The 17,062-nt window shown below is 53.5% G+C and overlaps 2 protein-coding genes across 3 annotated transcripts in view; both read left to right on the top strand.

The window, feature by feature from the left end:
• Positions 1-4,190, top strand: part of NET1 (neuroepithelial cell transforming 1) — an 80,191-nt gene extending 76,001 nt beyond the window's left edge. For both annotated transcript variants that reach the window (XM_030444995.1, XM_030445001.1), the window contains 2 exons: positions 604-790; positions 2,203-4,190. In XM_030444995.1, coding sequence (XP_030300855.1) covers positions 604-790; positions 2,203-2,600 — 585 coding nt within the window. In that variant the 3' untranslated portion in view covers positions 2,601-4,190. The remainder of the gene's footprint in view (positions 1-603; positions 791-2,202) is intronic.
• Positions 4,191-13,854: 9,664 nt separating this feature from the next.
• On the top strand, positions 13,855-14,307 carry LOC103527805 (calmodulin, striated muscle). Its single transcript, XM_008493060.1, has one exon. It carries the CDS (start codon positions 13,855-13,857, stop codon positions 14,305-14,307), a length of 453 nt encoding a protein of 150 aa, XP_008491282.1.
• Positions 14,308-17,062: the final 2,755 nt, after the last annotated feature.

Genomic DNA, 17,062 nt, shown 5'->3' with positions numbered 1-17,062 from the left:
ACAAAGCATTTTGATTTGACATTGCTACCAATCATCCTCTTCTTGCCATCTGTGAATTCTAAGCTACTTTTTCTTTTAAGGGTTGTTAAAATAATAATAAATACATAATAATAGAATTTATATAATAAACCACTTGATGTCAGCCTGGTCAGTGCCTCCACTGCCAGGACCCTACAAAAAAACTCAGCAAGGGGCTGAGGGGGGTGGAAAAATGGAACAGATTCACAGGGAGATGGTTGAGGAGATACTGAGGAGGCTCAACCTGAGGTAGTTGAGGTTTTCCCTGCTTCCTGCAGTTGGGTTGGAGTGGATGGGTTGGGTTGGAGTGGATGGGTTAGGTTGGAGGGGATGGGTTGGGTTGGACTGGACGAGTTGGGTTGGAGTGGACGAGTTGGGTTGGAGTGGACGAGTTGGGTTGGACTGGACGGGTTGGGTTGGGTTGGACTGGACAACCTTGAGTGATCCCTTCCAACCCAAATCATTCCATGATTCTAACGTGGGTGTCCTTGAATCCCAGGGGATCTGTAACCCCCCTGAAGAGGGACACCCTGAAGATGGATCCCCCATTTCCCTCGTGACTCAGAGGTGGTTTTTCCCTTTCAGAAACTTTATGTCTTCCTCTTCCAAGACATCCTGGTGTTGACCCGGCCGGTGACTCGCAACGAGCGTCAGGCATTCCAGGTCTACAGGCAGCCAATCCCTGTCCAGGAGCTGCTCCTGGAAGACCTGCAGGATGGAGATGTGAAAATGGGAGGATCTTTCCGAGGAGCTTTTGGCAATTCTGATAAAGGTAGAGACCAAACCAGTTCATCTGGCTGGGAATGGCCTGCCCAGGACAGTGGTGGAGTCACCATTCCCTGGTGGCATTTAAAAGGAATTTGGACCTCATCCTTAAGGACATGGTTTAGGAGTTGATTATGGTGTTGGTTAAAGGTTGGACTGGATGAGCTTGGAGGTCTTTTCCAACCTAAACATTATGGGATTCTGTGGAATCCACTGGGAAGGAGAGGTTCTACCTGGGCATAAATCCCCATGGGATGAGGTTCTTTGAGGACAGCAGAGATGTGATCTCATCAGTGCTTGGAAACACTCCAGGGGTGGGTGTCACAGGAGGGGGACAGTTTTTTCAGCAGTGCCCAGTGACAGGACAGGAGGCAACAGGCATAAACTTGATCATAGGAAGCTCCATCTAAACATCAGGAGGAAATTCTTGACTTGGATCAGTGGAACTACCCAGGGAGGTGCTGAACTCTGTCTCTGGACACCCTGGCCCAGGTTGGCCAAGGACTGGAGGAGTGGGATGAGGGGGAAGGGTTTCCAGCTGCAAGAGGGGAGATGGAGAGGAGATCTTGGGCAGGGAGGAAGGGAGGGAGGGAGGGAGAACTTGTTTGGGGTGAGGGTGCTGAGCTTTAGAACCAGGTTGCCCAGGAAAAGAGTCTCTGCCCCATCCCTGGCAGTGTTCAAAGCCAGGTTGGATGGGGCTTGGAGCAATCTGGGAGGGAGGTGTCCCTGCCCATGGCAGGGGGGTTGGAATGAGCTGAGCTTTCAGTTCTCTTCCAAGCCAACCCATTCCAGGATTCTATTTCTTGGGCAGGGAGGGAGGGAGAAATTCTTTGGGGTGAGGGTGCTGAGCCCCTGGGTGCCCAGGTTGCCCCCAGAAGCTGTGGCTGCCCCATCCCTGGCAGTGTCTCAGGTCAGGTTGGATGGGGCTTGGAGCACCCTGGGCTGGTGGGAGGTGTCTCTGCCCATGCAGGGGGGTTGGAACTGGGTGAGCTTTGAGGCCCCTTCCAACCCAACCCATTCCATGATTCTAAGATTCTCTAACCCACCTAGATGCCATCCTCCTCCACCTGCTCTGGCTGAACATCCTCTGGATGAGGGATTTTCCTGGATGATCTCCAGAGGTCCCTTCCAACTCCTGATGTTCTGTGACACTGATGCCTCCTCCTTTAGTCTATCACTGCTGGCCTTTGGCCAGGAACTTCTGTGTGGCACTTTGCAACTGATGCTCATAGAAAACACCTTTTTCAACTTCTCTCTGCTGGGTTTTGGGTTGTTTGGGGTTTTTGGGGTTTTTTTGGTGGGGTTTTGAACGCTCTCCCTGAAACACCACCAGGGCAGCCACGCTTGCTTCTCCAACACCGGAATCTGAAAACCCTGAGCTCAGAAACCAATCTCCTCCTTCCTTTTGTTTCTCCTCAGCTAAAAACATCTTCCGAGTTCGTTTCCAAGATCCTTCCCCAGGTCAGTCCCACACCCTGCAGGCCAACGATGTCTTCCACAAGCAGCAATGGGTCAACTGCATCCGAACCGCCATCGCTCCCTTCCACCCCCCGGCCCCGGAGCTGAAGGAGCTGCCAGAGCTCAGCGAAGAGTCAGAGGAGAACAACCCCTCAACACCCAACCTCAAAGCCCAGAAGAGGGAATCTGTCACCTCAGGCCTCAATGAGATGGAAATAGAGGAAAACCTCTCTGAGTGTGGTTCCATCTTGGACTCAGAGGAAGCCAAAGGTGGGAAAAGCCACCGAACGTCCTTTGGGCACAGAAAAACCCGTGAGAAGCAGCAGCTCAGCACCAAGAGGAAAGAAACCCTGGTGTGAGGAGGAGTTTGGTGACTTGGTTGGGAGACTGTTTATTTATAAATAACGTGTACATTTTGTTGTTTCTTGGGACGTTCAGCATGGTGGGAGTCACTCTCCTGAACCAGAATATTTGGGGGTTTTTGTTTCTTTTTGTTGTAATGGCAGCTACTGGTGTGCAGTTGACACTGTCGAACTGGAGTCTGTTTTTACACACCTGGGGAACCTTTTTTTTTTTTGCCTTTCAACCCTGGGGGTGATGTAAAAAAGCCCTCAGGCTTTCCACTCCTCACAGCAGGGTTTTTGGGAGAGCACCCTTTGCTGCTTTCCAAAAGATTTTCCACGGGTGGTGGTTGAGGCTGGAAAAACAGCAAAGCTAATGGGGAAGTTTTGGGCCAGCACCTCCCTTGGCAGGGGGGGTTTTGGATCAACCCTGCAAAAGTCCTTTTTAAAAGGGGACTCAAAACCTTTGAGTTCCTGCTTTCCCCTTGTCTTGTACAGTGCATGGTTTGCAGTGGGGGGGGGGGTTTAGCATTGATCCACTTGATTTTCACATGAGAAAAAAGTAACAACAAACAGACCCCAGGTTCAACAGGTTCTCAATTCACCTACTGGAATCTTTCATCTTCATGTGTCCTTTGTACATTCCTCATTCTCACTCTTGTAACCTGCCAGATATTTAAGTTTTTCCTTAGTTGTTTTGTTGGGGTTTGTTTGTTTTTTGTTTGTTTTGTTCTTTTTATTTTTTTTTTCTTTCTTTTATTTTTTTTTTTTACTTTTATATTTCATTGTTGTTCAGATTTGGCATTTCCTTTCCAGTACTTGGTCCCTCTTGCTGGGAGGTGGCACATCCCATTTCCTCACCTGAAAGCCACATTGTCTCAGGTGAAGCCACAGGGTGACAAAGCTGGTGGCCAGGAGGAGACACTCAACCTCTCCCCACTTACCATGAGCCACATCCTTGGCTCCACTTCTAGGTTTACTGCAAGAGAACTGCATCACTAATGGGGTTTAGGAAGGTTTTAGGAAAGTTGCAAAGGGTTTGGGGAGGGAAGAAGAGGAGCAGGTAGAGGGGAGTAGCAGGGAGTGAAGGTAGATTATTAATTTTTTTGTTTAATTTTGGTGTTACTGTTGCCTTTTGGAAATGAAAAGCCTTCTAAAAGGAGGCAGGACTGGAGGCAACCAAGGGTTTAATGCACGTGGTAGAAAGGTAGAGAAGAAGAAAGGGTTTGAAGCCACTGAGGTGTGAGGATGGAGGAGATGTTGGTTGTTCCATCCAGGTGATGGCATCACCCCTATCCTGCAGAGCTCCAAAGATGGGTCTGAGAGATGGGACACAAAGGTTTGGGAGGGACAGAAACCAGTGAGAGCTTCCAACCAAACCAACAACAAGTTCCTTGTCATTCAGCCCACCCCAACACACCCATCCTGGGGACAGCACCCAGCAGAATGGGTGCTGGAGAGGCAGGTGAGGGGTCTCCCCTGTCACCTGCTGGGCTGGTCCCTTTGGAGATGGGGAGGGGGTGTACATAGACACAAAATGTCTGTGCTTCTCTGTAAATGTCTTGTACAGCTTCGAGTGCCAAGTACAATTAAATTCCTGACACCCTCTTTTCTGCCTCCTCTTGACTCTCTGCCTGGGCTCAGGCCATGGGTGCTGCCAGATAAGCACCAACCTTCACTTCTCCAAGCACAGGCTCTGGATAGAGGAAACTGTGGCTTGACATAAAACTTGTTTTTTTCTGTTCTGGTTCCTTTTGTGTGCTGCTTGAGGCTGGGCAGGACATGAGGGGGGGGTTACAGCTCCACAGGGGCTGGGGTGGTCACCATCCCCCAGGGAACAACTCCATGCCTGACTCCAGCACTTCCCTCACTCTTCCCTCTCCTCCATTTCTGAGGGGAAAGGGAGCAGTGATCGTGGAATCAAAGAATGGGTGAGGTGGGAAGGGAGCTCAGAGCTCATCTCCTCCAAGCTCCATGCCCAGGGACACCTCTCATCCAGCCCAGGTTGCTCCAAGCCTCATCCAACCTGGCCTTGAACACCTCCAGGGAGGGGGCAGCCACAACTTCTCTGTTGTGGCAATCTGTTCCAGAGTCTCAGCACCCTCCTCCTGAAGAACTTCTTCCTAAGCTCCAGCCTGAACCTCTTCTCCTGCACTTTCAAACCATTTCCCCTTCTCCTAGCACTGGACACTCTTCTGAAAAGTCCCTCTGCAGCCTTCCTGGAGGTTCCCTTCAGGGATTGGGGGGCAGCTCTAAGGTGCCCCTGGAGTCTGCACAATCCCAGCTCCTCAGCCTCTCCTCCTGGCAGAGCTGCTCCAGCCCCTGGATCATCTTTGTGGCCTCCTCTGGACTCATCCCAACAGATCCATGTCCTTCTTCTGCTGGGGACACCAGCCCTGGATGCAGGATTGGAGGTGGGGGTCTCCCAAGAGCAGAGCAGAGGGCTGGGAATCCCCTCTCCTGATCTGCTGGCCATGCTCCTCTGGATGCATCCCAGGACAGGGTTGGATTTCTGAGCTCCAGGAGCACACTGCTGGCTCACGTTGAGCTTCTCACCAACCAACACCCCCAAATCCTTCTCTTCAGGGCTGCTCTCAACCCACTCTGTACCCAGCTTGGCCATGCTGAGGAGTTACAAGATGCTTTCAGTAGGAGGAGCAGAAAAAAGGAGATGGTTTGGAGCAGCAGCTGTGAAATGAAACCCCAGCAGCTGCAGTCCTGGTGCTGTTGGGCTGTAAGGAGCTCTGAGGTCCTCCTGGAGTCTTCTCCAGGCTGAACACTCCCAGCTCCTCAGCCTCTCCTCATGGCAGAGCTGCTCCAGCCCCTGAATCATCTTTGTGGCTTCCTCTGGACTCATCCCAACAGATCCATGTTTTTATGGTGGGGACACCAGAATGGATGCAGGATTTATCTGAGAACAACTAAAATTAATGTCTGCCCTGAGGTGAAACCCTGCAGAGATGCAGCAGAGCTCTGTGAGCAGACAGAAGTTCAGAGATTGAGCTCCCAAAAGTTCCTACCACCAACTTCATGGAATCACAGAATCATCATCATGGTTGGAAAGGACCCTGAAGACCCCACCAAGCCCAACCATCAGTCCTACACCACCTCAACCCCTAAAAACCTTCCCATTTAATTTCAGTAACTCAACCATCAGCCATTTCCCTGCATCTTTGCATCCAGGGAATTCACACTTTGTAAAGGAGGAGAATCACCTCTGGATCTGCTGGCGCCAAACCCTCCCACCTACAGAAGAGAAACCACCCCCACCCCAAGACCCAAACAGTCCCCATTTGATAAATATGTGAAAATTCTCTCCTAGATGAACCTTCAGAAGAATCTTGACAGCAAGGAGGGGAGGAACCCCCTGGGCAGCCCCCAGGTTTATCTCCAGCATGATGGGAACCATCATCATCTCCCAAAAAGCTGCAGCTTGATCATGTAGGGTGAGTTCTGGGCTCAACTCCCTGATCCTGGAGAAAACATCCCTGGCTCCAGCTCAGGTCCCTCTGGGTGGGCAACCTCCCCTAAGTCATTCTCAGGAGGAAAATCAAAGCTTGGGTTGAAGGGACAGCATTTACAGCCCAACCTTCACCTTTGGAGCTGAGTTTTGACCCAGAGAGGATTCAGCCTTTTCCAAACAGGGAGAAGCTGGGATGTGAAAAAAAAGCTCCTGTTGCCAGAAAAAAAAAAAAAAAAAAAAAGAAAAAAGGAAAAACCACCACATTAATGAGCTGCTGGGACACATCTTGTCCTCAACCCAGGAAAATCTGTTTGTCCTCCCAGGCTGGGGCTGAGCTTTTGTCTTCTCCTGCAGCCAGCAGACAGAGAATGAGCCAAGAACTTCACTTCCCTTGAAAATTCCATTCTCCCAGACTGCTTCCTGGTGGTTCCTGTCCCTGCTCCATCCCTCCAACTGGAATGTGCAGCCCTCAAACCCTCCACTGTCTCACCCTCTCTCTGCTAGACTAAACACACCAGGTTCTGCTGCTTTCCTCCTCTCCAAATTCCATTGGGTCCTGGCCAGCCCTTTTCTGGCCCCTTTTGCCAAGACCTCCCTGTCCCAGGTATGGAAGGATTTTGGGACACAGCAGGATAGAAAAGGAGGTTCCAGGGAGACCTTAGAGCACCTTCCAGTGCCTGAAGGGGCTCCAGGAAAGCTGGGGAGGGACTTGGGACAAGGGCCTGGAGGGATGGGACCCTGCGAGGGGGAAGGGTTTCCAGCTGCAAGAGGGGAGATGGAGAGGAGATCTTGGGCAGGCAGGGAGGGAGGGAGGGAGAAATTGTTTGGGGTGAGGGTGCTGAGCTTTAGAACCAGGTTGCCCAGGAAAAGAGTCTCTGCCCCATCCCTGGCAGTGTTCAAAGCCAGGTTGGATGGGGCTTGGAGCAATCTGGGAGGGAGGTGTCCCTGCCCATGGCAGGGGGGTTGGAATGAGCTGAGCTTTCAGTTCTCTTCCAACCCAACCCATTCCAGGATTCTATTTCTTGGGGAGGGAGAGAGGGAGAAATTCTTTGGGGTGAGGGTGCTGAGCCCTTGGGTGCCCAGGTTGCCCCCAGAAGCTGTGGCTGCCCCATCTGCTCTGCTCTTGAGAGACCCCCACCTCCAATCCTGCATCCAGGGCTGGTGTCCCCAGCAGAAGAAGGACATGGATCTGTTGGGATGAGTCCAGAGGAGGCCACAAAGATGATCCAGGGGCTGGAGCAGCTCTGCCATGAGGAGAGGCTGAGGAGCTGGGATTGTGCAGACTCCAGGGGCACCTTAGAGCTGCCCCCCAATCCATGAAGGGAACCTCCAGGAAGGCTGCAGAGGGACTTTTCAGAAGAGTGTCCAGTGCTAGGAGAAGGGGAAATGGTTTGAAAGTGCAGGAGAAGAGGTTCAGGCTGGAGCTTAGGAAGAAGTTCTTCAGGAGGAGGGTGCTGAGACTCTGGAACAGATTGCCACAACAGAGAAGTTGTGGCTGCCCCCTCCCTGGAGGTGTTCAAGGCCAGGTTGGATGAGGCTTGGAGCAACCTGGGCTGGATGAGAGGTGTCCCTGGGCATGGAGCTTGGAGGAGATGAGCTCTGAGCTCCCTTCCCACCTCACCCATTCTGGGATTCATTCCACCCTTGGCCACCTGCACCCTCCCTGATCCAGTCCTCCCCGCCTCCAGCTCCACTTGGAGACATCCCAGGAGATCTGGCTTCCAAATTCCACATCATCCAGTCCCTTCCTGCTCCTGCCTCTCACTGCTTTGGTGTCCAACCAACCCCATGGCCCATCCTGGATGCTGTGGAGAGGACATGGCCAGAAATCCCCAGCACTTCCTGGGCCAGCAGGGAGGCTCAGGGGGTTAATTGTCCTCTAATTGTCCTCTTGTGCTAATGAGGCTGCAGGGAAGCACCTGGGGGCAAAGTCAGGGGGTGGTTTGATCTTCTCCCAAAGGCTGATGCACACGTGGGAGGTGATGGGTGCTGATGATGGGTGCTGGTCATGGGGAGGTGATGGGTGCTGGTGATGGGGAAATCATGGGGAGGTGATAGGTGCTGGTCATGGAGAGGTGATGGGGAGGTGATGGGTGCTGATGATGGGTGCTGGTCATGGGAAGGTGATTGGGAAGTGATAGGTGCTGATGGTGGGTGCTGGTCATGGTGAGATGGAGATGAGTGCTGGTGGTGGGTGCTGGTCACTGGGAGGTCATGGGGAGGTGATGGGTGCTGGTCATGGGAAGGTGGTGGGTGCTGCTGATAAGAAGGTGATGAGGTGTTGGATGCTTGTGATAGGCACTGGTCATGGGGAAGCAATGGAGAGATGATGGGTGCTGGTCATGGGGAGGTGATGGGTGCTGGTCATGGGTGCTGATCACAGGAGGTCACTGAGAGGTGATGGGTGCTGGTGATGGGGAGCTGGTGCTGGGTGCTGGTGACAGGAGGCCTTGGGGAGGTGAAGGGTGCTGGTCACAGGAGTTGATGGGGAGGTGATTGGGAAGTCATAGGTGCTGATGATGGGTGCTGGTGATGGGGAGAGGATGAGTGCTGGTGCTGGGTGCTGGTCACTGGGACATGGTGGGTGCTGGTGATGGGTGCTGGTCACAGGAGGTCACTGGGAGGTGCTGGGTGCTGGTCACTGGGATATGGTGGGTGCTGGTGATGGGTGCTGGTCACTGGGACATGGTGGGTGCTGGTGCTGGGTTCTGGTCACAGGAGGTCACTGGGAGGTGCTGGGTGCTGACCACAGAGGGGTGACTGGGAGGTTGGTGCTGCCAATCAGCAACCCAGTGGGAGAGACAATGGAGACACAAAACCCCAGCAGCTCCCAGCTTCACCCAACACCCCAGGACACCCAGGAACCCTTTCATCTCCACCTAAGTGACCTCCCCACACCCAACCCACCCTCATTTTTGGAACTCAAACAACTCCCCCATGTCTGGAACAAACCCCTTTGCCCTCCTGGCCTTTGGGAACCCTTGGGGGGACCTGGGGGTTGTTGCTTCTCCCAGCTGGCTTGGGGCCATCTCCAGCTCCCCCTCCTCTTGGCTCCTCTCTTGGCCACCTGAGATTCTTTCCCATCAATCTTCATTCGACCTCATTAACTCCAGAGGAGCCCCAGGAGCTGGGCAATTAGCCAGGACAATTAAGGAGCAGCTCCTTGCACAAGAGGAGCTGCCAGGAACCTCCCCTCCCTGGAACGTTCTCACCAGGTAAGCAGCTCCAAGCTTCTGGCCAGACAGGTTCCTGGCACAGCTTGGGCTGATTCCTCCCTGAAATTGGGGTTTAACCTGCTCAGCCTTTTTTTTTTTTTTTCCAGATGAGGTTTTCCAAAAGCTGGGGATCCCCTCCCATGCTTTGTCCCACCTGGAGAAGTTAATTTCCCATCATTTCCTCAGTTGTCCCATGGCTCAACTTCTCTCTAAATCATCAAATCATCCTGGTTGGAAAGGAACTTGAAGACCTTTGTATCCAACCATCAATCCTACACCACCTGAACCCCTAAATCATCTCCCAGAGCCCCATATCCACCCGTTTCCTGAACACCTCCAGGGCTGGTGACTTCCCACAGCTCTTGATTCCTCACTGGGTTAAACTGGGGTAAACTGGTGCCACTTTTCTGCAGCTGAGAAAGTCAAACCAGTCTTCTGCTGTGGAGCTTGGTGGGGTGATCCACTGGGTCCTTGGCCCAGCTGGTGAAGGTCACTGAAGTGTTGTGGGGTCATAGGAAAGAGGGAAGGATGGAGGGATGGAGGGATGGATGGATGGATGGATGGATGGATGGATGGATGGAGTGATACTGGAAGTTAGGAAGAAGCTCTTCCCCATGAGGGTGGTGAGAGACTGGAACAGGTTGCCCAGAGAGGTGGTGGAAGCCCCATCCTTGGAAGTTTTTAGGGTTGGATGGGGCTTGGAGCACCCTGGGCTGGTGGGAGTTGTCCCTGCCCATGCAGGGGGTTGGAACTGGATGAGCTTTGAGGTCCCTTACAACTTTGAAAGTTCTGTGATTTTATGGATGGATGGATGGATGGATGGATGATTGGATGGGTGTCTGGGTGGTGGGATGAATGGATGGATGGATGATTGGATGGATGGATGATACCGTGGTTAAGTGGATAGATGGACATACAGATGGGTGGCTGGCTGGTGGTTGGTGGGATGGATGGATGGACTGGTGAATGGATGGATGGATAGATAGATAGATAGATAGATAGATAGATAGATAGATAGATAGATGAATGGATGGATGAATGGATGGATGGATGGATGGAAAGATGGATGGATAAATGGATGGATGGATGGGTAGATGGAATCATAGAATCATAGAATTGGCTGGGTTGGAAGGGACCTCAGAGATCATCAAGTCCAACCCTTGATCCACTCCCACTGCAGTTCCCAGCCCATGGCACTCAGTGCCACATCCAGGCTCTTTGGAAATAGCTCCAGACACGGAGAATCCACTACTTCCCTGGGCAGCCCATTCCAATGCCTGATCACCCTCTCCAGAAAGAAATTCTTTCTCATCTCCAACCTAAACCTCCCCTGGCACAACTTGAGACCCTGCCCTCTTGTCTTGCTGAGAGTTGCCTGGGAAAAGAGCCCAACCCCCCCCTGGCTCCAACCTCCTTTCAGGGAGTTGCAGAGAGTGATGAGGTCTCCCCTGAGCCTCCTCTTCTCCAGCCTCAACACCCCCAGCTCCCTCAGCCTCTCCTCATATGGACAAACAGCCCTCCCCACCATTTTCCTTGCACCCTGCAGGAAGGGATGAGTACAAATGGACGGAGATCCTTGCACCATGGGTCACAGCCCTGGGGCCAACCCCTGAGTCACCAGACCAGGCCTCATCTCCCCACCTCCTGACACACAGCCCTGTCAGCTGCCTCCGGGGCTGGAGAGCCCGGAAAATCCATCAGGATTGACTCAAGTCTCTGTCAGCCTGGAGAACATCATCTCCAGGTTGTGCCTGGACCTGCAGGAGGGAACCTGAGGGAACCCTCCCTGGGTGGGTCTGAGCTGGGTGTCTGCCAGCACCCCCGTGGTGGCTCCAGGGCTGAGGAGATGAGGGGAGGATCCTCTGGAGGCCTCTGCACAGCTCCAAATTGCTTTGAAATCCCTCAAAAGAACGTGTCCCACCCACCCACCCACCCACCCTCCTTTCCACCACCTCCCTCCCTTCCCCCAAAACCATCGTTTCCCTGCACCCCAGAACTCCTTAAATTAAAACCTTTGTTTGGAGCCAACCTCTTGGAGAAGGGGAACCGTAGTGTCCCAAGGTGGTCTTCCCTTCTCCAGCATCCCAAACCCATTCCTACTGCTCCCATGCTGTGTTTCCAGCATGTCCCAACCCCTTCCTCCTCCTTCTTTCCACCATTTCCCTCCCTTCCCCCAAAACCACCGTTTCCCTGCAGCCCAAAACTCCTTAAATTAAAAACCTTCATTTGGATCATGGTGGCCTGAGGTGGTCACCCCTTCTTCTCCAGCATCCCAAACCCATTCCTACTGATCCTATGCTGTGTCTCCAACGTGTCCGTGTCTCCTCCTCCTTTCCACCAGCTCCCTCCCTTCCCCCAAAACCACCGTTTCCCTGCAGCCCAAAACTCCTTAAATTAAAACATTTGTTTGGAGTCAACCTCTTGGAGCAAGAGGAACCGTGGTGGACTGAGGTGGTCTTCCCTTTTCCAGCATCCCAAACCCATTCCTACTGTCCCCATGCTGTGTTTCCAACGTGTCCCAATCCCTGTCTCCTCCTCCTTTCCACCAGCTCCCTCCCTTCCCCAAAACCACCATTTCCCTGCAGCCCAGCTCCTTAAATTAAAACCTTCATTTGGAGACAAGAGGGACCGTGGTGGCCCAAGGTGTCACCCTTCTTCTCCAGCATCCCAAACCCATTCCTACTGTCCCCATGGTGTATTTCCAGCATGTCCCAACCCCTTCCTCTTCCTTCTCTCCAGCAGCTCCCTCCCTTCCCCCAAAACCACTTCTTCCCTGCAGCCCAAAACTCCTTAAAACCTTTGTTTGGAGCCAAGAGGGACCATGGTGGCCTGAGGTGTCACCGTTCTTCTCCAGCATCCCAAACCCATTCCTACTGTCCCCGTGCTCTGTCTCCAACGCCTCCTCCTCCTTTCCACCAGCTCCCTCCCTTCCCCCAAAACCACTGTTTCCCTGCAGCCCAAAACTCCTTAAATTAAAACCTTCATTTGGAACCAAGAGGGACCACGGTGGCCAGAGGTGCTCACCCCTTCTCCAGCATTCCAAACCCATTCCTACTGCTCCTGTGGTGTGTCTCCAACATGTCCCAACCCCTTCCTCCTCCTTCTTTCCACCAGCTTCCTCCCTTCCCCCCAAATCACTTCTTCCCTGCAGCCAAAAAATCCTTAAATTAAAACATTTGTTTGGAGTCAACCTCTTGGAGCAAGAGGAACCGTGGTGGACTGAGGTGGTCTTCCCTTTTCCAGTATCCCAAACCCATTCCTACTGTCCCCGTGGTTTATTTCCAGCCTGTCCCAACCCCTTCCTCCTCCTCCTTTCCACCAGCTCCCTCCCTTCCCCCAAAATCACTGTTTCCCTGCAGCCCAAAACTCCTTAAATTAAAACCTTCATTTGGGGCCAAGAGGGACCATGGTGGCTCGAGGTGTCACCCTTCTTCTCCAGCATCCCAAACCCATTCCTACTGCTCCTGTGCTGATCTCCAAAGTGTCCCTGTCTCCTCCTCCTTTCCACCACCTTCTGCCCTTCCCCTAAAATCACTGTTTTGCTGCAGCCCAAAACTCCTTAAATTAAAACCTTCATTTGAAGCCAACCTCTTGGAGCAAGAGGGACCGTGGTGGACTGAGGTGGACTTCCCTTTTCCAGCATTCCAAACCCATTCCTACCGCTCCTGTGGTGTGTCTCCAACATGTCCCAACCCCTTCCTCCTCCTTCATTCCAGCAGCTCCCTCCCTTCCCCCAAAGTCACTTCTTCCCTGCAGCCCAAAACTCCTTAAATTAAAAACCTTCATTTGGATCATGGTGGCCTGAGGTGGTCACCCCTTCTTCTCCAGCATCCCAAACCCACTCCTACTGATCCTATGCTGTGTCTCCAACGTGTCCGTGTCTCCTCCACCTTTCCACCAGCTCCCTCCCTTCCCCAAAACCACCGTTTCCCTGCAGCCCAAAACTCCTTAAATTAAAACCTTCATTTAGAGCCAACCTCTTGGAGCAAGAGGGACCGTGGTGGCCGGAGGTGTCACCCTTCTTCCCCAGCATCCCAAACCCATTCCTACTGTCCCCGTCGTGTATTTCCAGCATGTCCCAACCCCTTCCTCCTCCTTCTCTCTAGCAGCTCCCTCCCTTCCCCCAAAATCACTGTTTTGCTGCAGCCCAAAACTCCTTAAATTAAAACCTTCATTTGGGGCCAAGAGGGACCATGGTGGCCCGAGGTGTCACCCTTCTTTTCCAGCATCCCAAACCCATTCCTACTGCCCCTGTGCTGATCTCCAAAGTGTCCCTGTCTCCTCCTCCTTTCCACCACCTTCTGCCCTTCCCCTAAAATCACTGTTTTGCTGCAGCCCAAAACTCCTTAAATTAAAACCTTCATTTGGAGCCAAGAGGGACCGTGATGGCCTGAGGTGTCACCCTTCTTCTCCAGCATCCCAAACCCATTCCTACTGCTCCCGTGCTGTGTCTCCAACGTGTCCCAACCCCTTCCTTCTCCTCCTCCTCCTCCATCATCATCCTGGGAGCGTCAGGAGAAGGAGGGAGGAGGCCCCATTCCCCTCCTCCCCGCCGGCGTGCCGGGACAGAGCCGGGTGGGAGCGGGGAGCGATCATGGCTTCCGAACGTTTGTCTGAGGAGAAAATCTCGGAATTCAAAGAAGCTTTTTCCCTTTTTGACCGGGATGGAGACGGCTGCATCACCACCAAGGAGCTGGGAACAGTCATGCGCTCCTTGGGGCAAAACCCCACGGAAGCAGAGCTGCAGGAGATGGTGGGGGAGTTGGACGTCGACGGGAGCGGCACCGTGGACTTCCCGGAATTCCTCTCCTTGATGGCGAGGAAGATGAAGGACACGGACAGCGAGGAAGAGATCCGGGAAGCTTTCCGGGTCTTTGATAAGGATGGGAATGGTTACATCAGCGCGGCGGAGCTGCGGCACGTGATGACCAACCTGGGGGAGAAGCTGACGGAGGAGGAGGTGGAGGAGATGATCAAAGAGGCCGACGGCAACAACGACGGGCAGGTCAACTACGAGGAGTTTGTGAGGATGATGACGGAGAAGTGAGGGCTTCCCCAGCACCCACCCCCCAGCCCAGAGGGTAAGAAGGAGCACGGGGTTGGGTTGGGTTGGGTTGTGTTGGGAGGGCTGGGTTGGGTTGCACAGGGTTGGTTGGGTTGGGTGGGTTGGGTTCGGGGAGTTGGTTGGGCTGGGGTGGGTTATGTAGGGTGGGTTGGTTGGGTTGGGAAGGTTGTGTGGGGTGGGTTGGGTGGGCTGGGTTGGGTTGGGTTGGATTGGTTGGGTTGGGTTGGTGGGGTTGGGTTGGTGTTGGGTTGGGTTGGTCCCTCTGCATCAGGGACACCTTCCACAAGTGGGTGATGGCCCAGTGGGAAGCAGTAACAGGAATCATGGAATTGGGGGTCACAGAATCCTGGAATGGTTTGGGTTGGAAGGGACCTCAAAGCTCATCCAGTCCCAACCCCCTGCATGGGCAGGGACACCTCCCACCAGCCCAGGGGGCTCCAAGCCCCATCCAACCTGACCTGAGACACTGCCAGGCATGGGGCAGCTACAACTTCCTTGGAAAACCTCTTCCATGGGCTCAGCTGGATGCAGCTTCAGCTCCAACTCCACCTCCATGGAAAGCCCCAAACCCTAAATCCACCCAAAACCCTAAGTCCACCCTAAATTTTGCCCCTTCCCCCTCCCAACCACCTCCTGCCCTTGCTGGTTGTTGGAAAAATGGATGTTCAGGATGCTTTTTGTTTTGGTTGGTTTGGTTTTATTTTAATTTTTCCTTAATCTCTTCACAGGCATCATGGTGATCCCCCAGCCCCTCCATCCCTTATTACCTTCTCTCCACCCAGGCTGGAAAAAAAAAATAAAAATCCCTCTTTTATCCCAGCTGGAGCATCCCCAGGCAGCATCTGCATCAGATGTGGGCATCCCCCCTGGCACCATGGGGTTGGGGTGGTCACTGAGGGTGTCCCCCCCTCACTGTCCCCACAAGAAGGGGACACCCCTCTCATGTCCATGGAGGCCACCACAGGATCCCAACCACTGAGCCCAATAAAAAAAATTCCATCCCCCACCCCAGTGGCTCCCAGTACCTTCTTCAGCTTCAACTTTGGGGTCCCTGCTAAAAAGAAACCCCCACACACCCCACATCACCAGGATGGGTGAATCCCCAGGAGGGTCAAGACCCCACATCACCCCCATCCTCTTCCCATCCATCATTTTTCCCTACAAGATGGAAAAATTCCCCTCCTGGGTGCTGAGCACCCTCCAGCTCCATCCCACTCCCCACCCACCTGGGTTGTGCCCATCCCACCCCAATCTCCATCCCTTTTGGGGTCTCCCCAGGATTTCTGGGAGTCACTTCCCACTTTTGGGGTCTCCCCAGGGTTTTTGGGATCCTTTCCCACCTCCTCCAAGCAAAGAGGGGGTCCGGGAGGTGGATTTGGCCCTGATCCCCATCCTGAGGAGGAGGATTCCCCTTTCCTGGCCTTCATCCAACTCAGCTTGCTCCCCGTGACTCAGTTTCCCCACAGAGTGGGTGAAACCCCATAGCAGGAGCTCTGCCAGCCAAAGCTTGGGGTGATTCCCTTCTCAGAGGGGTTTGGAGGGGAATTCATCCTAATGAGGCTGATTAATGCTGGGTCACTAATGAGCAGGAGGGGGCTGATGGGGGTGGCTGCTTCCTGGGGGATCTCTCAGCTGCGTTCAAACCACTCCAAGGAATTCACAAACACTTCCAGCCCAGCCCTGGAGTTGGGATCTTTGGCAATCCCAGGTGTTTTTCCCAACTCTGGGAAAACCGGGCGGGTGCTGGATGGTGGAGCTGAGCACGCCCCTGCTCATTACACCCCAGGCATTGCCTCCAGCCCAACAGCCACAACCAGAACCAGAACCAGAACCTTCACCACCTGCTGCCCTCTGGCTCACCCACCCAACCCACCTGGAGCACTGCAGGGGATGGGATCTCAGATTCCCAGCTGGGAAGGGAGGGTGGGACCTGAGGTGGAGATCATCTGGAGAGGTTCTGCAGGATCATCTGGGGTGGGGTTCAGATCTTGGGGGAAACCAAAACAAAACAAAAAGAGCCCTACAGATTCATAGAATCATGGAATGGTTTGGGTTGGAAGGGACCTTAAAAATCATCCAGTCCCAACCCCCTGCATGGGCAGGGACACCTCCCACCAGCCCAGGCTGCTCCAAGCCCCATCCAACCTGACCTGAGACACTGCCAGGGATGGGGCAGCCACAACTTCCTTGGACAACCTGGGCCAGGCTCTCCCCACCCTCAAAGTCAAGAATTTCCTCCCCATCTCCAACCTCAATCTCCCCTTTCTCTCCAAGTTTTAACCCATTTCCCTTCTCCTCTCCCTACCCCCCCGTGTCCAAAGCCCTCCCCCAGCTTTCTTGGAGCCCCTTCAGATATTGGAAGGTTGCTCTAAGCTCACCTGGGAGCCTCCTCTTCTCCAGGCTGAACAACCCCAAGCCCTCAGCCTGGCTTCCCAGGGAGGTGCTCAGCCCTATAGATCTATAAATCCTCCAGGCTTAAAACCACCCTGTACACCCCTCAAGTAGCAGCAGTGCAGGCATTCAGAAACCCCACTCCCAGTGAACCATTTGGAGAAGATCAGCTGGAAGGAGAGAATTCTCCAGGCTGCAGAGCTCTGGAAACAGGGTCTCACTACCCTCACAGCAACAAATGTCTTCCTAATATTCAGTCTAAATCTCCCCTCTTCCAGTTTTCAAGTGTTCCCCTCATTCCCTTGTCCTAAGTCCCTCCCCAGCTTTCCTGGAGCCCCTTCAGGCA

This window comes from Calypte anna, chromosome 1 (genome assembly GCF_003957555.1).
Source record: "Calypte anna isolate BGI_N300 chromosome 1, bCalAnn1_v1.p, whole genome shotgun sequence".
Taxonomy (NCBI): Eukaryota; Metazoa; Chordata; class Aves; order Apodiformes; family Trochilidae; genus Calypte; species Calypte anna.
The sequence above is the reverse complement of the archived record's forward strand: the minus strand, read 5'-3'. Positions and strand labels throughout refer to the sequence as shown.

Excerpts from the sequence above, each read along its gene's own strand:
- LOC103527805 (XM_008493060.1), top strand. The coding sequence starts at position 13,855 with ATGGCTTCCGAACGTTTGTCTGAGGAGAAAATCTCGGAATTCAAAGAA.